The 24,267-nt window shown below is 42.0% G+C and overlaps 2 protein-coding genes across 3 annotated transcripts in view; one reads left to right on the forward strand and one right to left on the reverse strand.

Moving 5' to 3' along the window:
• The window catches only part of ZFC3H1 (zinc finger C3H1-type containing), a 50,919-nt gene extending 50,038 nt beyond the window's left edge, over positions 1-881 (forward strand). For both annotated transcript variants that reach the window (XM_087442022.1, XM_004429418.3), the window contains exon 35: positions 3-881. In XM_087442022.1, the coding sequence (XP_087298148.1) occupies positions 3-140 (138 nt within the window). In that variant the 3' untranslated portion in view covers positions 141-881. The remainder of the gene's footprint in view (positions 1-2) is intronic.
• A 21,832-nt stretch (positions 882-22,713) lies between these two features.
• The window catches only part of LGR5 (leucine rich repeat containing G protein-coupled receptor 5), a 119,923-nt gene continuing 118,369 nt past the window's right edge, over positions 22,714-24,267 (reverse strand). The window contains 1 exon segment of the mRNA XM_004429417.3: positions 22,714-24,265. Coding sequence (XP_004429474.3) covers positions 24,195-24,265 — 71 coding nt within the window. The 3' untranslated portion in view covers positions 22,714-24,194.

Here is a 24,267-nt window from a genome sequence, read left to right on the forward strand (position 1 = left end):
AGCAACTCTTGTTTGAAGCATCAGAAGGAGGTAAAACTGATAACCTGAGAAAACTAGTTTCCAAGTGCCAAGAGATTGGAGTCAGCCTAAATGAGCTCTTAAATTTAAACAGTTACAAAACAGAAAGCAAGAATCACTGAACACTGGGTGCAGTCAGTTCTAAGTCCTTATAATAATTGCCAAAATTATTTGAATGATCCTTCAAGATTAGGCTGATCCCTGGCTAAGGTCTGTGTAAGGCAGACAAGCATTACTGATCATATCAAGTCCCCTACAATATCCTATCCTCAAAACCGGAAGCAATGAACGTGACCCTCTTCGGTTGGATTAATGAACTTCCTGTTTGGCCTGCTTCTAGGCCCTGCCAGATTCTCATAACATCATGTACGTAAGTATAGTTCCTCAAAGTGACTGACATTTATTTTAATTTTGCTTTGTTTTTGTTTTTATTTTTTACTCTCCCCTTCCTTTATGTTGTGCTGTTCCTGATTCACTTGACACTCTGATGCCTGAGATATTCTTGTTTGGGAGTTAATTTCTAGGGCTGTGTTTACAGTAAAAAGCAGGCAGTCCCTTTTAGTTCTTCCTCTTTAAACCTTTGAGATTCTTCATTTCAGGATTTAAAACTTAAGCAGTCCATCTTAAGGAAAGTGTAACTGCCATGGCCACAAGTCTGCTAGTTGCACTTGAATGCTCTAACAGGGTTGTTTATTGCCCTTTCTACGTTCTGGACTCCTTGCCGAGACTGTTTAACTTGAAGATTAAAGAAACTATTGCAAATGCAGTGCATCAGAACCTAAGAGTGGTCAAATATTATGTGCAATTTTTTTGTAAAGAAATTTTAATTTATAATAAAGTTTAACAGTTTAAAGAACAGTTAATATTTGAACTGCTTTGTATTGAAATACTACTTTGTAGTATTAAAATTGTTTATAAACAAAATATTTTTAATATAAGTTAACTTTTTAAAAAATGTTGCTGTCTTTATTCACTTTTCACACTCTGGTGGAAAAGGGTTGAAGAAAGGGATATGGATATTCACTATAACTATATCAATACTTTCTTATCCTGAATCTGCTTTCTCATAAAACCATTCCAGGGACTTTTTAATGCATGAGAAGATGGGTCTTGATGTGTTTTGAGGACAGTGAACAGATAGGTTTGCACTACCATTAAATTCCTTGTTCTCAAGACCACAATGTTTAGAAAGTCTCTCCCAACTGTAGTTGGAATGATTTGCTTAACGACGTGCTGTCTTATGTTGAATATCAGTATGATCAAATATGAAGGAGACCTTACTTTTTGTTTTGTTTTCAGTCTATAGTGGGTTGTTTGCATCTGGTAGAAAAATTGTTAATGTCACACACAGTGCCACAAATCTGATCTTACAGCTACAATGCAATCTAATTATTGGAGGCAGAGCACCAGCCCAATGAAATACTAGGCAGATTTATACATCTGTACATTTGTATAACGCTCAGTCAAAATAAAACCATGTTTTGAGGCCCTACTATGTGCCTACCAGACAGAGCATATTTGGCTAGTAAGTGCTGTTTGGTCAGCTCAAGAATGGAACTGATTTGTCTATGTCTTGCATTAAACCAAAAAGAGGCTAATTGGTTTTTCTCTAAAACAAAAGAAATTTGAGGGGAAGATAGGGTATCCTTCCATCGTATGCATTTAACTGTTTAACCTTGAAAGCTTTTCCTGCTCTGATTATTTGAAAACAATTGTTAGGTGCTTAGAAAAACGTTTCCAGTCTGTCCTCCCATAGTGTAACAGTTTTGGTGTTAACTGAAGTGTCTCAGTAGATTTTTGGAGACAGTGCTAAGTTTTGAACTTTTGTATATTCTAAAATTTCCCATTTGTTGCATTAACAATTGCATCAGCAGTCATTTTTGCCTCTGCATTGGTGCATGCAGCTCCCAGGTTCCGCCATGCAGGCCGTACGGAAACAGCTCTGGGAGCTGTCATTCACGTGTTGTGCATAGTCATGCAGGCGGAGGCCCTGGCATATGTTAAGCAGCTATTTCCTTTTTGATCATATTGCTATTTAAAATCATGAAGCTATCTTACAGAAATTATATTGCCTTAAAGATACCCTCTTATGTCACCTTTTTTTCCTGTCTTTTTACAAACTCACTTTAACCTCCACAAAAAAAATAGCAAACCCTGCTTACGAGCGAGGTTGTATGTTCCTGTCATCCTTCCGTATTCAGTTTTACTTGTTTTTTAATGAAGTGCTTTCAACAAGTAATAATTAGAACATTAAACAAAACTTGGGGTTAAAGTTGATATATTATAGTAATATGAATATAAAATTTAACATACTGGATGACAGAAGTCTTTCTTTGGGCAGAGAAATGTCAGAGAGTGAGAAAAGATTAGTCGTTGAGAACTGCAGTCCCTTGCACTCCCCCACTCCCTCCAGAGGGGAAAAAACACAAAAGAGGCATTTTAGGCTGTGGGGTTTTATCTCTGATAAAGGAAGTGGTGTGGCAGATTGTGGTATATTTTTATGTGTTTTTCTTCATTTTAGAGAACAGCCTAATATTTCTATTTGCCTTTTAACGGAAAGTGGACCTTGTAACATTGTTGTCACTGGATTATCTAAGGCGGTTTGCTTTCAATTAAAGGGCATATAAACCTGCATCATAAAGCAAGCAGGAATCTCCAGGTGCAACATCTAAGAGCTAAAGGCACTAGGCAGACAAGCAACAGGTCATTAAGACTGACAACAAATGTAGAGGGACTTTATTGAAGATTGTAGTTCAAATATTTATTTTTCAATGTTGTTGAAAAAGTAGGAACATGTGGCTGCAATACAAAGCAGGGCCAATATTCTTGCTTAAAGCTGTCACATGTTCACAGATTAGTCATAATTTCCTTAAGTCTGTGTTCATATCTCTGTGTTAACATTAGTCTGAGGAAAGAATGGGGAAATACACTTTTAGTGACCTTTCAGGTTTGGCGATTACGCCTGCACATGTATCGTTGCCCCTCAGTACAAATTAACAGTAATTATCCAGAATATTTTGGAACAAGAGTTGTTCGAGAAAAGGCAGACTTCTAAGGAATATTTTTGATAGTTTCGTTTTTGTCCTTTACGATTTCACAATTGGATCTAATCTTTATCTTTCCAAGCCATGGTACTACTTAATGTAGGTGGTAAAGCTGAGCTGAAAAAGGGTTTTTTCTTTCTTTTATTTATTTGTTAGGGCTTTATTCCAGAAAGTCCCCTCACTCTCTGCAGGTGTTCTTCAGCCATGTGTTTCCTGTTTCCAGGAGCAGTGAACAGCCACCTGAGGATGTGCTGCCCCACCCTACCATCATTCCCATCTTGCACCACTACTCACATAGCCTTCCTCAAGAATAGTTATGCAGTACTTTTTGAGTACTATTTGATTGAGATATCTGCAATAAATGTGAAAAGAGGTTTTCATTTTTTTCTCTCTGACATCTTTGAGGCAGATAATAGAAAGCTGTATCTGTCTTTCATAGATGGTAGAATGGATATAAAATTTGTCTCCACTTTTCATCTAGTGACCTTCACAAGAGGGACCCCACAACACATTGTCAGGTTCCACGGTGGAGAATCAGGCATTTTTTCATTCCAGAATCATTTTGAGCTCTGTGCTAGACACTCTCGCTACAAAGATGAATCAAGAGGTCCTCGAGTCTAACAACAGAAGAGCACATGCCAAGGAAGCTTCTCCAAAGGCCATCCAAAGTTGGGTTGGAGGTTGGGGAAGTCTTCCTGGATGGAAGTGAATTATTGGCTAAGTCATAAAATAGGAGGAGGAAAAATTGAGGCCAGTAATACTATTTTCAAAAATCTTGTACTATTTTCAAGAAATTACAATATTCTATTGAATATTGTAGAAAGGTTTGCACATATTTAGAAACCTGTGCATTTTTTAAAACTTCATAAAAAGCTTCTTTGGCTTTGTGCTAATTCATTCACAACTGACAATTTGTTAGACGTGATGACAGGTAAGACATGTTAAACTCCACAGCAGCCGCATCTGTCCAGAGGAGAGACCTCTTGGGGCACCTTGTGCTTTGAAATCCACATGAGCGTGACTGACTAGGAGTCAAATCTTGTCAGGCCCGATTTAAACAGCCTTGATGTGGAGAGTCTGATTGGAATTACAACTGCTGCTACTAGTTTTATTTTTTCTCTTTTTCCCTAACTTCTTGGGTAATGCATGAATAAAATGCTACTGTCAGCATTTACTAGCATCTACAACTTGCAGAGCCCTCTTTCAGTTCCAGTCAAGGCTCCAGTTATACTCCATTACTCTCTTTAAAAGTCATGGTTATTTTTCTCTTATAGAGAAGAACTACTTGGAGATGGCCCAGTCTGCAGTGCTTTAAACTGATTTTTCCAAGTGACATATTTTAGCCCAATACCAGAAATGTTTAAATCAACATGGAACTCAGTAATGCCAGGAATAGTTCAGTTGGGGAGCAAAAACTTGCATGAGCTTGGAAGGAATATGTGCTTCATCAAGAAAGCAGAAGATCCACAATATCTGAGACCAGTTCAGTTGGTCTTAAGTGATATGACTTTGTGGTGCTAGCGGGTCTGAATTTTTTCTTCCAGTTTACAACTTATTGCATAGAAGACAGTGAATGGAATGTTAAGAATATGTGTCAGTTGTATCACAAACACCATAGAATAACGAATATTTTATGCGAGACTGTTTAATATCCAAAATATAAACGAATATGACTCTTCAAAGGCCATCTTCTATGAATTAAGTAAAACCCTAAATCTAAACATGAAAACTATTTGCACAGCTGTTCTAAAAGAATATACTGCATTTGTCTTTTACTTGGTAATTTGAAAGCTCCAAGGTTGATTATCAACTCAGCCAAAATCAAAGGTGGGTTTACAATATTTTTTGGTTGATCAAGAAAATCTTGCAAATATTCTTACTTAATGATGTAAGCCTTATGAAAGAGAATGATAGCCAACGGCCTAAGGGAGCTGAACCAATTAGGAAAAGTGGTGGAAGAGGGTGAGCTGTTTGCATTAATGAAGATAATCGAGGCATCTGCTGCCAAGGCCAAAACAAACACTCAGCTTGGCACATTGTGCAGCCAAAATTGTGAGACCGCCTGTGGATAGATTTGGCACTTGATGCTGGTTGAAATGGAGCTAGAGAGAAATAGTTTAAGGAAATGGAGGCGTGTGAACCAAGGCGAGTAATAAAAAAGCACATATCTAAAAGATCTGGATATTGGATTTAGCTCCACCACTAACTGGCTGTGTAATCATGACAGGCCATTTCATTGCTCCTTATCTGTTTCCACATCTACAAAATACGGAAATATGTGTACTTACCTCAGGGGTGTTGAGAGATCATATAATAGAAATTATCTTTAAAACATAAGAGTAATATTTTGAGTTTGGGATAATTTTCTAAAATTTTGAGGGCAAAGAGATGTTACAAAATAACAGTTTGCTTTTTTTTTTGGACATACTGCATTACCATCACTTGGAGCATCTGACCCTACCAATGCTCATGAGTGAAGTAGTTGCTGTCTCTGAGTAAGAAACACGAGACAATACTGCCGTCCAAATTCAGTGGCTCCTTCCTGGTGTTATTGCCCAAAATAACAGATGGTCTTAACTTGAGCGGAAGTCAGAAGGGATCAATATGAAGATCCTGTCTGCTCCTATTTTCAGTTCTGAGGATTCTTAGCATGTTAGCTGGGCTCTTTTTGTGGTGTAGTGGAGGATAAAGACAACCTAATTCAGGACTCAGTTTTCAATTTTTGATGGGTCTAGAAAGAGGCATTCATTGCTAATATAAGTGCAGAGAGTAGCCTATAATCCAAGCCACTTCCCACACTTTTTATTGGAGTTTCCTATGAAGGGCATGGCAGTATTGACCAATTTAAGCTTGCTTATTCTTGCAGGCAGAAGTAATAAAATGACCTAATTCGGCAAGAAAACTTGCATAAAATTTGCACAATCTCCAAGCTGGAAGACAGCCCTCCAGGAGCATATTTTCAAGCGAAGGGAATTGCCTTTTTCTTTTTTAACTATGGTCTTACTTTTTACTATAATGAGGCCAAACCTGGCAGAATCTCTAGTCCCATGTTGGAAAGAGATAAAAATCACAGAATGTAGAGCAGAGGTAATTGGTAGCATTCCCTTTTGGTGGTTGATTAACACGGTGCTAAATAGAAGCGGTGTGATCTAGTGGGGAAAAAAGTATGAGTCAGAATAGCCCAGAGTCAAATCCAGGGCTCTCAGTATGTTGCAGATGAGCCTTCTGTTAGGACAGTGGCTTAAACAAGATAAAAGCTTTTCTCTTAAGTAAAAATCCAAGTAGGTGCACCAGGGCTGAGGGGTGGCCACTCTTGGTGACAGACCAGGGCAGCTTCTATCTTGTTGCTCTGTCCTGTGTGACCTCCATTCCCAAGAGGGCTGCCATGTATGGTTCCGCTGGCCATGTCTTGCACGTAGACAAAAAGTTGAAATAGTAGGGGCTGAAATTAAGCCCATGATCGGCTTATCAAGCATTGTAGGAAACTGGTTGAGTCGACCTGGAGGAAGGGCTGGCCTTTTTCTAATTGACACAAAGGGACCACCTGGACCCCAAGTTGTATGGGAGGGTGGGCCTTTTTCTAAATTGCACAGCAGCACTCTGAGTGGTGGGCCTGATGAGTCAAAATGGCTTTTCCAGTCCTGGACCTTTTGTTCATATTCCATTTAGCAGGAAGGAAAAACAAGGACAAATCTCTTTTAAGGGTTCTTCCCAGGAGCTGAACATAAGCACATCTGCTTTTGTTCGTTTGTTCAGAACACAGACACTTGGCCCTGCAGGGGAGGCTGGCAAATGTAGGCTTTATTTTGGGTGGCTCTGTGGACAGCAAAAATTCAAGGATGAAAGACAGAGTATGTATTTGGGGACAGCTTAACATCTCTGTCACACCACCATCAAAGAGTAAAAAGACCACAGTGTGAAGTGAGTGGTTTGAACCCAGCTTGTTCTAATCGCTGAAAAAACTTGTTAATGGTGAACCACTAAAATCCCTCCCAGTTCTATAATTCTACTCTATAAATCTTATAGTTTGGAATAGGAAAGCAGCACATTTCCCAGACTTAGCTGGTTGGCACAAGTTCAGGGATGGGCATTTAATAACAACTAACACTTCCTCTCCATCAGATACTGTTCTAAGTGCTTGACGTTTATTATTTAAATTCTCACAACAACCCTATGAGATATCATTGTAATCCCCATTTTACAGATGATAAACTCAATCATTAGAGGTTAAATAACTAAGTCAGAAAGACAGTGACAAACCCGGGAAGATGACTCCGTGTGCACGCCCTTAACTGGCAACCTGGAATTAAGTTGGTCCACTGAGGAGCAATCCTGGGGCCTTTGAAGGAATTACTGAGAAAGAGGCTTCTTTTTGTTACTGAACTAGTAGAATGTAAGCCTGGGACTGTGGTAGCTGCCTCCCCACAGCAATGAGAGCGCGCTGCGAGTGAGGCCCAGAGGAGAGCAGAGCTGGGAAGTGGGAAGAGAGATTTGTGGTGGCAGCAGGATTCACCATGTCCGAAACCAGATACCCCTGGATTTTTCAAGTATTTTTAAATTTTCATTATCATCAACTACCTCCCCCCATCACCTTTTTAAAAGGGAGCTTCTGAGGTTCAGTAGAGGTTCTTGTCCTCTGACAACACAATAGGTTAACCAAATTCAGCTCAACATTTGTGGACCTCTGCCTGAAGAACGTAAGTGGCACCCCTGATTAAGACACTGAGGACAGGGGCCGGCCCTGTGGCTTAACTGTTACGTGCACTCGCTCCGCTACTGGCGGCCCCGGTTCGGATCCCGGGCGCGCACCGACACACTGCTTCTCCAGCCATGCTGAGGCCGCGTCCCACGTATAGCAACTAGAAGAATGTGCAACTATGACATACAACTATCTACTGGGGCTTTGGGGAAAAAAAGGAGGAGGATTGGCAATAGATGTTAGCTCAGAGCCGGTCTTCCTCAGCAAAAAGAGGAGGATTAGCATAGCTGTTAGCTCAGGGCTGATCTTCCTCACACACACACACAAAAAGACACTGAGGACAGAAAATAAGAGTGAGTTCCTACAGCTACACGAATCGACTTACTTAAGTAGTAACTTTATGTTGAAATTGAGGAGTATGGAAGAACGGATGATGAGAGAGTTGCATGTTTAGATCTGTAGTGGGGGCCAAGAAGAGAAGACTGAAGCTTCAGAGAGGAAAGGATGGCAATAGTGCTTAAGAGCCCTTTCCCTTGGATTCGATGCACAAGAGATGACCTTGGGGAAAGTTCACTTCCCTCCCATGAGCCAACTTTCTTCATTTGTAAGATGAGATTAATACTCGTATTCATCTCACTTGGAGTTGTGAGGATAATAAGATCATGCAGGTTAAGGGCTTAGAACAGTGCCTGGAACACAAAATCCTCAATAGCATTACAGAAGCAGTTTGAGGGAAGAAGCCTCAGAAATGTGGGCCAGGGCAGCATTCCAGTATAACAAGAGAAGGCTTGTGGTGGTGGGATCTAATTACTTGATAAAATGTCTTGAGAGTAAGGAAGACCTGAAGAACAAGTTGGGACAAAGAAATGGAATTAAGTGAGTTATATATATTATTAATATCAGGTTAGTTTGGACCTATATTTATTTGGCAAAATAAAGTTCTAATGAAGGTTTGGAAGCAAAATGGTGCGGATGGATGAGGATGGTGCTTGCAAAGAGATGAAAAGAAAGTATGGCTTTACCAGTTGAAGATTACCTAGTGTGGGGAATGTCTTAAAGAGATTGCAATGATCTAGGCCTTTGCTCCTCAGTGTGGTTCTAGATCTACAGCATCAGGAACATTGGGGAGCTTGTCAGAAGTGCAGAATCTCAGGCTCCAGCCCAGACCTAGTGAATTAGCATCTGTATTTTAATAAGATCCCTGGGTGATTTTATGCACATTAAAATTTGAGAAACACTGCGCTAGGCTAGAGAGAAATGCATGGATTTTCATTGTTTAAAATACAAAACAAGAAATGCGGTCCCAAATCAGTGGGGCATCTATTTAAATATCTGGGATAGAGTGGCTACAAATCGCACAGTTTTCCTCAGACTCTGTCTCGTTACAAGGTGTGTGTCCACTGGGTTTCAGAAATGCAGCCCTAAACACTGATCTATATCCTTCTCATCAATGCTCTGTACTCTTAAAAGTGATGCTAAGGCATAATTCTGGCTCCTCAAGTTTTAAATCTTTAGATACTCTTTAAATTTAAATGAATGATAACTCGTTATTTATTCACAGGAGGGTTGTATTAGTTATGTAGTGCTGTGTAACAAATTACCCCAAAACTAAGCAGCATAAAGCAACAAACCATTCTATTGCAGTCTCTGTGGGTCAGGAATCCAGCAGTGGCTTAGCTGGGCGGTTTGGCTCAGGCTCTCTGATGAAGACAAAGTTGTGTCAAGCTGTTGGCTGAGGCTGCAGCCAGTCACCTGAGGCTTAACTAGGGCTGAAGGATCTACTTCCCAGCTTGCTTACATAGTTGTTTGCAGGCCACAGTTTCTCACCACATATCTGTCTCTATAGACTGCCCAAGTGGCTTCATTGCATGGCAGCTGGTGAGTGAGCCAGGGGAGAGAGACAGAGACAGAGAGACAGAGGACACCAAAAATGGAAGTTGCAGCCTTTTATAACCTAATGTTGGGAATGACATACTATCACTTCTGCCATCTACTGTTGGGCACACAGACCAACCTCGGTACCATACCGTATGGGAGGGGATTACATGGGGTGCGAATCAGTGAGTAGAGATCGTTGAGGGGCCATCTTGGGGCCTGGCTCCTATGATGGTGGAGGAAGCTCTTTCCTCTGAGCCACAAAACTCATCAGTAGCTCCAGGTGCAGCGTGTACAGCTGGGAGCCTCTTCAGTCTCCATGGAGAGGAGGGAGCCGAATGAATGACTTGCAGATCTCACACTATGTCTAAACTACTTCAAGAACTACTGATCCAAGCAGAAATGAATTTTAGTCCTAATTGGATGGAGAAAAGAGGGGCATATGGCAGCAAAGAACATCCATTCAGTTGAGACTGCCTTTATATTTCAAAAAATCTGGATGCAGAGCAGTCCCAGCAGTTCTTTAATTCCTGATTGTATCAAAAAGGGGGAAAGATGTTTTACTTGAAAATAGTCAAACCGACTCCTCCAAATAGGCCATACCTGCCGGGTATACTGACCTTCCCACATCAAAGGTTGGCCTTTTTGATCTAGAGCCAAACAAGCAATGAATGATGAGTATAACCAAATGCTGGGAAAACATTCACAACTCCTCTTATCAACAGGCCTGCAGATAGTGAAATAAGCTTCCATCACTTTGCTACCATTTCCCTTTGAAATGAGACTCCATCCTTCTGCTTCAGGTGATGCCACCTGCTTCTTAATTAGCTCTGAGCATCTTTATGCAATCTCCCATGCCGAACCAGGCATGTGACCAACCCAACCCACTTTATGTCCTATTGTCCATAAACTATTAAAATTGAAAAAAATTATAGAGAAGAGCTGTTGTTGTCCACCCCCACTGAATTTTGGCTGGGAGAGATACCTCTAGTCATATGTGAAAAATATTTAAACTTTCTTCCTCAGTACTCTGAATATTCCAGAGATTGTAGCAGGCAAAATCAGCTACAGAATCTTTTTCTAATTATTATAACAAAGCAACATATCAAGCATTCTCATTTTTCCATTGGAAAATAAAGTTATGTTAATCAGAAACCAGACATTCGGTCTACTTTAGATCAAAGGCCTCTCCATACCCCAGAGGGCCAATTCTGCTCTTGTTAAGACAAAAGCCTTGGGTAAAAAGTACAAGGATTTTTTTTTCTTTTTTGTGGGCCACTTCCTTATTGTTGCTTCCAATAAACCTCTCAGTGGTTAGCAAGTTTTGACCAAAATGTCAAGCAAGATCTTTTTCTACTGTGGAATGAAGGTTTAAAATTTGAGGAATTAATCAGGTAAGTATCAGCCATACATGAACTGCAGATCCCTCCAAAGAAAATAAAACCTTGCCTGTAATTATTGTATCTTCATGCTCCATTTCACTCTCAGTGTTTACAGTTAATTTGACAACAACTTGTTGACAGATGTAGTTTACTATGGATATTTTATCAACTATTAAGGGTTAGAGTTGGGATTTGAACTCAGACCACCTGGCTTCAGAATCTGAGTGCTCACTTGCTGTGTTCTATTTTTCCTCAAAGTAACTGCTAGATGCATGTTACTAAAAAATTGAATTAATCTACATGTGTGGTGCACAAATTCTTTGTAGACAAACATAAACAATGGGTGCAGATGTTTACAGAGTCCTATAAATATTTCTTCTAGGCAGTGCTTTCGTCAACATTTTCACTCATTTTTTTTTTAATTTGAAATAAATTTTCTCCTGTCTTCCTGCACGACTCCCCTGTTCTCTACACTCAGGATAGCACTGTTCTTTTTCTGTTGTCTCCTCTTCTCCCTCGCCCCAGGAGTGATAGCTCAGTTCCCCTTGAGACCTAGCTCCTGTGGGCAGGAGAGTGCAGTAGTTCTCAAACTCAAGCCTGCGTTCGAATCACCTTTGCTGGGATCCACCAGAGTTTCTGATTCAGCAGGCCTGGAGTGAGGCCTGAGAATGTGAATTTCTAACAAATTCACAAAGGGACCACACTTTGAAAATCACTAATGTAGCTGTTCAAAGAAATGCCTCTGAGACCCAGCTTCACTGTTTATCAGGCAAGTGATCAAACTTTTGTTTGGTCAAATCTTGGTGTCACAGCTTCCTCATCTACAAAGTGGAGATGATAACGGGACCCATCTCACAGGCTTGTCTCCTAATCAAATGAGATATTGTACAGCAAAGCACCTACCACTGCGTGGCGTGGTCAACCTCCAAAAAGGTTATTATTAGGAGTTGGCTTTTCCAGTCATGCATCCACTTAAAATTTATTTAACGGTAAAATAATAGCTATCTGCAATATAAAAGGTATTCCTCATTCTTGACACTTCCTTCTCATTAGAGGAAACTCCATTACTGTCACTCTCCTGGCCTCTTGGCCCGCTCACTGACTTCCCAGGGAAGTGGGAGTGATAGATCTCGTTGGTGAGTTTGGGAGAGGCATCTGGGCTGCATGGGTAACCCCTTCCTCTCTTTTTTAAAATTTGGACCTAGGCTGTCCACAGGAACCATCAGTTCTGCTGCTCCATGGAGTGACTATAGAGAGCCTGCTGGTCATCTGGTGCTCCCTGGGTCTGGAAAAAGAATATGGCTAACTCTGGAAAGCTCACTTGCTGAGATATTTAAGCCACATTCTGCAATAAGTTTATTATTAGAAAATGTGACAGATTGATCCATATCTGCCTTATTTGTTCTTATTTCTCACTTCTTTAGAACTCAGGCTGAGAGAAATGATGCTTTTTATTGGAACCTTTCAAGTCCACTATGAGTTTTGAGCCTTCAGCTTTGTAGTATTTTGACCTTGGCAGAGTACTGAGGTTTATAGAGGCTGTGTCCACAGCTAAGTGTTTTTATGCAGACTGCACTGGAGCATTTGAAAGCCAAGAAAAGACCAGGTCTTTGGAGAACATGGCATCACAGAGCCTTCTGGAGATCAGATCTGTCCCCAGTGGTCCCAGGAACCTGTGGACCTATCTCCAGGAGCTGTGGTCACTGCAGGGGGCAGCTTTGCCAAGGTGGAAATAAAACTGCCCAGATACACAGCAGACATCCTCTCCTGAGGGTACAGCCACACTCTGGTGGAGCACAGCCCTACTGGTTAAGCCTAAAGGACTGGGTTAAAAGAAGAAAACACAGTGAAGGCTGAGGGGGAATCCTATTTCCCCTCCTAATGTTTCCTCCCACATGGAGGGAGCGCCTGGCAGCATTCCATCCCCTCACTGGCTGTTCCTGTTGGGAGGATGAGTGACCCAGCTTAGTAGAATTTAGAACAGTCTTTCTTCCCTCTGTTAGTGCCCTCAAGAAGGTTACATTTGGTTCTGTTCTTCCGTGCTATTATTTCACAGAAACTCACGCCTATGTGGGGAGGTCTGTGGTGGTCCAGCATTCTCTGTGACTCAGTGGACAAGTTTGCCTAATTCTCAGGTTAAATATTAGGAAGGCTACTTGCCTGCGGATGAAAGCCCTATTGTCTTTTATCAGCTTTATCAATAATGAAAGTGATGTTTGACTGCCAGCTGCCTTACTGTTTGTCCAGGTTTTCAACTGGTTCAGAATGAAGACAGGGAACAGATGTTCTATTTATTGGGCCTTCCCAAACTCTAGACAATAGCTAAACATGTATTGAGCACTTATGAAGTACTAAACACTTTGCACATGAACAATTCCTCAAGGTAAGCTATGAGGTGGGTGCTATTTTATTCCCATTTTATAGATGAGGAAATGGCTGTTTAGAGGAATTAAGGAACATGCCCATGGTCTGTTAAAGAGTGGTCTATTAACCTCAACAAAAAGCCCTTCAAACTAGCTCAAAGAAAAAAGGGGGTTAATTAAGAGGATACAATAAGCAACTTCATGGACATCTAAGAACACGATGAAAAGCATGATTCACCACCCAAGGAATGGAACTTTCTAGAAAGTTCATCTTTCATGGGGCTCCTGGCCACCTCTTCTATTCCTATCTGCTTGCTACACCAGTCTTTTGTTTTTCTCTGCAGAGTGGTTTTTTTCTGCTTCCCCAAACTTAAACTTACTCATAATTTTGACTTCTCATGGTGTCAATGCAAGCCAAAATTCTGTTTGATCTTTCAGTTCAAGCATCCATCCCATCGTCATCTGACTTAGACTCTCTTAGTGTCCTAATACCAAATTCTTTGGAAAGAGTATCTGATTGATCTGGCTTGAGAATTGATCTGGCTTGATCTTCAATGAGAATTTGATAGGGGTTGTGGCTGGGAAGCAATTGCAAATATGGGGCACACATGAGCTGGACAAGTACCTCCAATCTGTCTCCCTTAGTAAGGAAAATCAAAATTAGTCACATGTACAGAACAGGCCAATCAAGAGCCCCAGACTCTTCTTTTTAGAAGATCTTTTATTCTTGCTGGTGATTGCCTGCAGAGGGAGGTGGCCCTGGCTTGTTCCTTAAGCAAAAATGGTCAGGGTTTTTACCATGTGACCCTGATTTCCCCTATCACCACCATGACTAATTGGCTCAGAAGAGGTCATGTGACCAGAGGCAGCCTATCCATCAGCTGGGCAGTGACCTCTGAAATGGCCTAGCCTCCAAAGCTCTGCCCCACAGGGACAACAGTGACCAATCAAATTCTTCCCCTTCTAGAGGAGGAGGGGAAGATACAGAGTGAGGCAAGGCAATGATAGTAAGTGAAGGTCCTAAAGTGAAACCTTGTGGGGGGTGGGGTTCCCTTGGGGCGACAGTGGGCTGAAGTCATGAATAATCCCAAGTTATAAATAAACAAAGCTATGACTTACAGAAAAGTTACAGAATAGAAATGGTCAATTGGTAGTGACAGAAGTGGCTGAAGCAAAGACAAAGAAAAACTGCGTCACTCTAATGGTGAGAGATCCATAAATTTAAGGGGTAACAAGAAAGTTCCATTGCTAGAGCGGGTTGAAGCCTCCAGTTCTCCAACACTTTGCTGAGGTCCTGAGGCCCAGGCTTATTGTCCCCGTGTCCCCATGAGACTCCTGCCACATGTGTCCTCTCAGTCACCCTCCACTGTCCTTCGTGACATGATTAAAAGAGCCTAGCTAACCAGTGACTGAATGTGTCACCTCAGTATTCTAATATGTATAGCCTGGGATCAAATACAGGGGGAAGGAAGAAGAAAGGCAAAAAGTGGAGTGAAAGACACATGTATAAGGACTTGAAACAGCTACAGAGGAAATTTGCTATGTGGCATGTCAACTTGGTTGTCCATGCTCTTTGGCTGGTACATCCTGTGACTTTGTGCTGTGACTCCAGCTTCCTTGGCCTTTACCTGCCCGTCTCACTACCTGGAAAGAGACAGCAGCAGAAAGAACAGACTTCAAACCTTAGCGAGTTTATATTGTTTCATCAGTAGTTTGAGGGAAGAATTAGAGTCAAGAGCTGGAGAAACCAAGAGACTTGCTTGGTATTCCACAGCAGGTCTCTAAGAAGGGGCTTGAAGTCCCAAGTCTTAATCCTTCATCATCACTGCACAGACTGACCAAACGCCTATCACTCACGACCACAGTTATGTGCTCCACTTTTCAGGGTATTGATTTAAGATCTCACCGCCTTCCCCAGCAATTTCCTAAATCTCTAAAATTCCTTCTATAATTCTGACACCAATTCTGATGTGTGGGGTTCTTTCCCCACACCAACAATTTCCCCCTCTGTTCAGATGCCAATTGCAAGTCCCAGGTTGTTACCTGTGCTTCTGACAAATTGGCTATAGATGGGATGTTCCAAAGACACCCCTCCTTGGGTTTGATTAATTTGCTAGAGTGGCTCACAGAACTCAGAGAAACATTTTACTTACTAGATTACCAGTTTATTACAAAAGGAACAGCCAGATGGAAGAGATGCATAGGGCAAGGTGAGGGGAAAGTGTGCACAGTTTCCATGCGCTCTCAGAGGGCACCACTCTCCCCAAATCTCCATGTGTTCACCAACTCAGAAGCTCTCCAAACTCCATCCTTTTGGGTTTTTATGGAGGCTTTGTTACCGCCCAGGGGGGCGGGGGGGTCGTTTGCCCACCACAAGACACGCCAACAGTCAAGAGGCAAGGAGGTAGGAGAGAAAGGATTTTATTACAGCTTGCTAGCAAGGGGGAAGATGGCCCACTAATGTCCGAAAGAACCATCTTATAGAACAAAGACCACAGGCCAGTTATACAGGGGGCTGGTCTCCAGATGGGGGAGGCAGCTGGTCTTACTTCCTGATAGTCTTTTGTTTTATTGGCTATTCATCAGAGACCGGCGCAATGCCCTATACTCCCAATCTTTCAGTTGTCATTGATGATGGCTATCAGCATAGACTGTCTGCCCAGGAGTCACCACATTCCTAAGGATCACAAAAGAACAAAGTTATCAACTTATAGTAGCTGGGAGGGGCTGTAAAATCCACAGAGCATGTCTGGGTTAGTTAATCAGATGTCATTCAAAGTTGCACTATGGTTTCTTTTCCACAATGTGGCTTCCCTTACGTCAACCTTGTGTTGAGCCGGTATCAGCTTCATCACATCAGCATGATTGATTAAATCATTGGCCATTGATGATTGAACTCAATCTCCAGCCCCCTCTCCCCTCCCAAGATGTCAGGAGGTTGGAGGGTGGGGACTGAAAGTTCCAACCTTCTAATCACAGGGTTGGGTCCCCTGGCAAGCAGCCTCCATCTTTAGGTGACCTGGGGGCTTCCCAAAAGTCACCTCATTAACATAACAAAAGACACCTTACTGCCTCTCTCACTTAGGAAATTCCAAGGGTTTTAGGAGCTCTGTGCCTGGAACAGGGACCAAGACAAAATATGTGTTTCTTATTATAAATCACAATATCACACCTTCCAAGAAGACTAACACAAGAATTCATCTGGAACACTGAAAGCCATTATTTGGTCTAGCTTCTCACTCAATGTGGTGGACTTTCTTTGGTATCCAACACATATAGTGACTGAACCTTGCTTAGATTAAGCCCAACTCTGTCTCCTTAACTATTCACCAATTGGTTCTTCTCTGAAAGAGTAACTTGTGCCATTAAATAAAACCCAAGTTTTAATCCTGGCTCCTCATATTTGACCTTGGGGAGTAACTTTTCACTCTAACTCTGTTTCTTCATTTGCAAAGTCAGGTCCTGCTTTGCTTACGTCACAGGGTTGTCGGGAAAGGGGAAGAAGACAGTAACCATTTACTAGACGTCTACCACGTGCCAGGTGCTGTGATGAACACCGTATACACGCCGAGCTATTAACACTCCCCACCCTGTCACCATACACGTCCCCGCCGGGCCAACACGTACTCCTGACAGAGAACCTGAGCTTTGCCCACACCTGACACCTTCCTTCCGCCTGAGAGACACCGCCACTGCACACCGCTCCACCCGCCCGGGAGCCGCGCCTGCGCAGAGGGGCGCGGGCGACCGGAAGTTGCCTCTGCTTCTTCGCACGCGGTCTCCCCCTGCGGCCTTGCTAGACGCTCTTGGTGCCGTGTGCAAAGGAGTACGGAGGACTGCGCATGCACCGACTGTCCCTGGAACTCGCCCTTTTCCCGGAGCCCTGAGGACGGCACGGCACCTTGCCCTTTAGCAGTTCCCCATTTCCCTGTCTTTGGCGGGTGCTCCAGGGCACGAGCTCTCGTCTCCATTCCTTGATCCGGAATGAAGCTTCTGCTCTGCTGGTGCCCGCTCGTTCTCTGGGCACGAGCGGCTCCGGCGAAGGACCCAGTGCGGGTCCGCGGCCCCTTGAGGCTCGGTGACAGTCCTGGAGGCTGGCGATGTGATTCCCGTTGTACCGAGGAGAAGGCTGAGGCTGAGCCACACTGAGCACCCTCCCAGGTAGCCAGAGACCGAGGACCGGAGGCAGGCCCGGGGCTCAGCCGTCCCCGCTGGCCGCTGTGCGCTGGGCCCGAGAAAGCACGTCGTGCAGCCGGTTATCCGCACACGTCACGTGTCGCGGTAGCCTCCTCTCGTCCAGGGGAAGCACTCTCAGTCCCTCCGAGTGTCCTCTGATGAGCTGTCATTTCCCCACATGGGAGTCACTGTCCTCACGGAGGAGCGCGTTCTCACCCTCCACGTGGGATGCAGGAACCAGATCAGGAGTCGCGTCCTGGCGTGCGGGGAGGGAAAGCCCGGATGCCACTCGGCTCTCCAGCCGTCAGACGTGTTTGCTAAGTTTCTGAATACAGATGAGCTAAAGCTTTGTTGTCACCCTACCCACTGGCTTCAAGGGTCAGACATGCTGGAACTGGTGCTGATGTCACCCAGGGAAGTCTCCAAAACTTTGTCCGTGTCTAATGCTTTGGGGTTTTTTGTTGTTCTTGTTTTTGTTGGGTCATAATAGTTTATAATATTGTGAAATATTAGTTGTACATTATTATTTGTCAGTCACCATATAAATGAGCCCCTTCACCCCTTGTGCCCACCCCCCAATCTACTTCCCCCTGGTAACCACCAAACTGTTCTCTCTGGCCATGTGTTAGTTTATATTCCACATATGAGTGAAATCATGTGGTGGTTGTCTTTCTCTGTCTGGCTTATTTCGCTTAACATAATATCCTCCAGGTCCATCCCTGTAGTTGCAAATAGGACGATTTTGTCTTTTATATGGCTGACTAGTATTCCACTGTATATAGATACCACAACTTCTTTATCCCATCATCAGTCAGTGGACACCTGGGTTGCTTCCACTTCTCGACTATAGTGAATAATGCTGCAATGAACATAGGGGTGCATAAGTCTCTTTGGATTGGTGATTTCAAGTTCTTTGGATAAATACCCAGTAGTGGGATAGCCGGGTCCTATGGTATTTCTATTTTTAATATTTTGAGGAATCTCCATACTGTTTTCCATAGAGGCTGTGCCAGTCTGCATTGCCACCAGGAGTATATGAGGGTTCTCATTTCTCCACAACCTCTCCAACATGTTATTTTTTGTCTTGGCGATTATAGCCATTCTCATAGGTGTAAGGTGATATCTTAGTGTAGTTTTGATTTGCATTTCCCTGATGATTAGTGATGTTGAACATATTTTCATGTACCTATTGGCCATCTGTATATCTTCCTTGGAAAAACATCTGTTCATTTCCTCTGCCTATTTTTTGATTGGGTTGTTTGTTTTTTGTTGTTCAGTTGTGTGAGTTCTTTATATATTATGGAGATTAACCCCTTGCAAATATTTTCTTCCAGCTGGTGGGTTGTCTTTTCATTTTGATCCTGGTTTACTTTGCCTTGCAGAAGCTCTTTAGTCTGGTGAAGACTCACTTATTTGTTTTTTCTTTTCTTTCCCTTGTCCGAGTAGACATGGAATTCGAAAAGATCCTTCTAAGACGGATGTCAAAGAGTGTACTGCCTATATTTTCTTCTAGGAGTTTTATAGTTTCAGGTCTTACCTTCAAGTCTTTGATCCATTTTGAGTTAATTTTTATGTATGGTGTAAGATAATGGTCTACTTTCATTCTTTTCCATGTGGCTGTCCAGTTTTCCCAACACCATTTATTGAAGAGACTTTCCTTTCTCTGTTGTATGTTCTTAGCTCCTTTGTTGAAGATTAGCTGTCTGTAGATGTGTGGGTTTATTTCTGGGCTTTCAATTCTGTTCCATTGATCTGTATGTCTGTTTTTGTACCAGTACCATGCTGTTTTGATTATTATAGCTTTGTAGTATATTTTGAAGTCAGGGATTGTGATGCCTCCAGCCTTGTTCTTTTTCCTCAAGATTGCTTTAGCTATTCGGGGTCTTTTGTTGCCCCATATGAATTTTCTAATGCTTTAAGTTGTACTTGCATATAGGAACCAAGGCAGAACATTGCCAGATGGCCAAACAGCAGAACCGGTCCAAACCAGAAAGCTCCAAGACGGTGATGGGGTGCCGTGCACAAAAGGTGCCATGTGCAAGAAGGGAAGGTCTGCACATGCCCCAAATGCCCCCACCCCGATCAATGACGTGGAGACCCCTCCCCCTTCACATCCCATAAGAACCTGCTCACCTTCCCTTTGGGGAGAAGGTGTTTAGAGCACGTGCTCTGCCTGCTCCATTCATTCATCAATGAGCAAAGTTTCTGCTCTGCTATTCTGAACCTGGTCTCGTTCTATTGGCAGGAGCGGCTCTGGGCAAAAGGACCCACATGCAGGTCACTGGTCTCTTAGGGCTGGGTGACAGTGAGATGAATCAGTCAGTGTAGACTCTGAGTTCAACATCTTTAGAATTGTCTGTAAGAGGACATGGAGACAGGAGTATTGTTACAGAGCCCCTGACCACTCCACCTGCAAGGAAAAGCTACCGTAAGCTAACTGCATTTTAGGGCCTCTCTGAGCTGAGAGAGAAAACTGTCAGTGTTTAGTGGCCTGGAGAGAGATAGTTTCTTTTACCTACATAGTTGAACTTGAAACCACAGGACCAGGAACAGAATTTGCCACCCCAAAATATGCCTCGTAGGCATATGGGCTATTTTGAGCTGATGATTATTAAAAAACAGCAGCCACGGGGAAAGCTCTGAAAACCTAGTAGAAGTTACCCTTTTGTAAGGGAAATGTATATTTTTACAAGAGAAATCTCCATTTGTAAGGGTGCCTCCATCTCTGTGCCTGGAGGAGGTTGACTCAATCTCTAGAAACTTACCAATGGAGAAGGCAATGACTTAAATCTGCCTAACAACCATACCCTTGTTTACTGTGCTTTTCCTGGTAACCTCCCATAACTGACCCCATCTTAACAACAGGATGTTAAAGTTATTTTTCAGGGGCTGCGCGACCCTGGAGCATGCATGGAAGAGAAAATGTTGATCAGCCAATTGAAACTCATCCTGCCAGCCCTTCCACATACCTGCTGGCCCTCCCTGATCCCTTAAACCTTACCCCAAACCTTGGATGGTGAGACAGATTTGAGAGCCTGACCTCCTGTCTCCTTGCTGATCCATTGTGCAATAAAGCCATTCTTCCCTCAAAGACCAGTGTGCCACGGTGTCAGCTTCTGCGTGCATCGGGTGGCAAGCCTTTGCTCAGTAACAAACTGTAAAATAAAATTTCCAAATGCTGAAGCATATCAGTGGAGCCAGTGTGATCACAATGAGCAGATCTCTGTATCTAGGACTTATTCTCCTAGAATAAGTCCTATTCTCTGGGCCCCTGGGCTAAATGTAATGATAAGATTAACAAAAAAGCAAGACGTTATTTTTTCAGATGTTAGAGCTTTCCTGGTTCTAAACGAACAGGGTGTTGCTAATTTATTATCTTTTACTACCTTGTTTTTCTATTTTTGGCCAAAATGAGAGGAAAAGATGTTTTGTATTTCATATAAGAATGATTTTCTCCAGTAACAGTTGTGAGAAAAAATTATGTGCAATAACAGCCACCTAATATATTTTTATATTAAAATGTACTCAAGACAGGTGACATGTGAATAGAGGGACTAAAAATGATGAGTTTACTGATGTAAGTGCTTGAATGCTACAGCAAGGGTAGCTCCTTCTTGAGTAAGATCTGAGAGAAGAGGTGCCTTCCGGAGGCCTTTCTTGAGCTGTGTCTACAGTGACCAGCCCCTCCTGTCCATCTCCCCAGCTCCACTCCCTTCCTTCACGTTTCTGTCAGACATCTCCTTGTTCGTATTTGCTTCTTGTGCATCTCTCCTCCACAGGAATGCAAATTCCAGACCTTGTTTTGACATCCCGTGCATGGAACACTGTGCGTGTAGTCAATATTTGTTGAATGAATGAATCCATTTTTGAAAACATGACATTGCCAACCACTTACTCTTAGCCTACCAGTTGATGTTCTTTTGATTTGTTTCTTGTTTTTGCTGTTGTTCAGTCTGTCAATGGTTTATTATATCTTTTCTCCTCCTCATTGTAGATTTATTTGTGGATATAATTCCAGTCATTCTAATTTACGGTATTATAGTGGAAAGGCATTTATTAGACACTTAATTGAGCAGTGTTTGGTGTGAGGTGTCTTATAACAAGGTTTTGCTAATAAAGTACTAGAGCTTGTGGATTTTTAAAGAAATAAATTAGAGTGGATTTTTTTTTTTTTTAATTATATCACTGACACGTGTTTTCTTGAGTAGGAGAGAAAAGGGTGGGCTGCCAGGACTTGTTCCTGACTCTGGGCACGCAGAGCCAGTATGCTGAGAAGAAAGACTGAGATCCATTGCTCTAGAGGCAACTTTGTCTCTCCTGCCTGGGCTGGGAGGAGTGAGATTGTTACAGCCCTGGTTTCAGCTGAAGACAAACCGAGCCATGGGATACCTGTTAACTCGGTTAGGTTGAAAACTGGGGCAGTATCTGACGCATGGGTGCGAAACTCAGTGCCAGGGACCCTGGGAGTTCTCAGTAAATAGGGGTGGATCTTAGCAATAATGCTGGGTCTCCAACCAATACCTGATGGTTTCATTTTACAACGTGTATGGGGAGAGCAGGAATCATGGCTGAAGCTCAGAGGGTCTGGCACAAGGTGTTTAGAAAAATCATTTTATTTCTTATGTTTTGGGCATGGGAACTAAAGGGGAACAGTGTATTTCTTTGTGCCTTGGGAATCACATAACCTCACATCTTGGCTTTGACATGGTTGTGAAATATATTTTCTATATATGAGGAATTTATAGAAAACTCATGTTCATGTTGAATAATTTTAAGATTGATTAGTTATTTATACATTTCTTTCTAATTGTGTTTTTGATTTTTTTTTCTTTTTACCTTGCAAAAGAAGTAGGTTTTGGCCATAAAAATCCAAACTATCACTGGGGACAATAAACTTCACCAATGTCATGACAAAATGGCTTATCAGTAGTAGTTAAAACAATCCAGGAATTGGTAAAGATATTTTCAGTTGTTCTTGTGAAAGAGTTACTTCTTAAGATAAATCCAAAATATGTAAAATATTGAAGTACAAATACTTAGCAAATGTACTTACACACCAAAAATTAAAAACATTTAGGAGACTATATATTTGCCTAAGGACTCAATGAAAGACTTGAAAATATTTTGTTCTATAGTCACACATTTCATTACAAATTTCTTTTATTTTGTATCCAATAGAAAAGCAAGTTTGGAATCTATTTACAAGTACTGTACATTTACATATATTACACACAATTAATGAATTTTAAGAAAATAGGCAGAGAAACACAATATATATGGAAGAATATGCCACTGTACATGGTTTATTATCATGGTCCTTAGTGTTACTGAATCTTTACTGTAGTAATAAATACAGTTCTGTATTTACACATCTTATAAAACATCTCATAAATGCATTTTTTTCAATTCCAAGTTAAAACATCTGATCAAAATAAACATGCTTATACAAAAATAAATCTACTAACAGTCTTTTGCTTTGGATGCATTGAAGCTAATGTAGTAAAACAGAAGTTAGAATTCATCCTTTGACCTTCAGTATTTAATAATTTCACCTCTTCAAATGCCTAACATACGTATTAAATAAGGAATAAGCAGAGAAGTCGTGTTCCTGACATCAAGTGGGTTGACACAGCTAAAACCACGCTAACTAAACAGCGTTACATGTTACCGAGTCTGCTGAGTCCAAAGTGGCTTCAGACATTGTTGCTACTAGAGACACACATGTGAGAAGTTATGTCGTGTCTGCATTTGATCATTACCTTAAGATGCACGTCAGTTTGAATCAACTGATAAGAATTCCTGCGAAAAATGTGCTTTCACCCAGAAAAAAAAATCCCAGATTGCCGACCATCTTTTCTAGGTCCATCCATTGCCTGCAATGGACTTTTCTTCTGAGCTCTGGGCACCAAGGAGTTAAAAATGAATTAGCTATGGCAAAGCTCACCTGTTCATGATTGCCTTCATGGCAATTTAAGAGTTTAAGTTCATTTTCCTTTCTAAATATTTGTAAGCAGTTTTATTCCACTGAGGGTGGAACCATCTAGTACTGAAACATTAAATCCGGCATCTCTAAAAATGACGTGACTATGAATTAATTAATAGTGCCTTACATTACCCATTCACAGGGGACTGGTGACCTGGCGGGGCAAAGCAGGGGAGGGCTAACACACATCCACCTGGTCATTAGAATGAACTCCCACCTTCACAGCCTCTACCGAGTAACGGAGGCCACTTAAAACTCTTGTTTTCCTAATACCTCCAACCGTCTTTTAAGGGGTTTTCTGGTTTAAAATCCCTTTTGTAAGCAAGTGGTCCCCCTGCCCCAAATCATTAGATTGGTGAGCTTAAAAAGAACTGAAATGAAATCATGGAGAATCTTTTTTGAACATTTCAGTCTGCTTTTTTAAAATCTAGCTTACCTAAATAGTGTGACTGATCCATCTCTCAGCTGAACGAATTAGATGAGCAGCATTTAGACTTATTTTTCACTCTCTAGTATCAGTACGTTTTCAGCTTTTCACACTGAGATTTTAAAAGAAGTCAAGTTTCAACTGAGCACTTTTTAGTTACTGTTCAGCTGTACTCAATCTCACATTTTTGGATTTTCGATTTTTGAAAACTTTCTCTCACATATTAATTAGAGACATGGGACGAATGCCACAGACGAATGACGACAGCTTTCAGTCACTGGATGCGCTGGTGGAGCCGGG

This window comes from Ceratotherium simum, chromosome 17 (genome assembly GCF_057802395.1).
Source record: "Ceratotherium simum simum isolate JZ-2026a chromosome 17, ASM5780239v1, whole genome shotgun sequence".
In the NCBI taxonomy this organism is placed as follows: domain Eukaryota; kingdom Metazoa; phylum Chordata; class Mammalia; order Perissodactyla; family Rhinocerotidae; genus Ceratotherium; species Ceratotherium simum.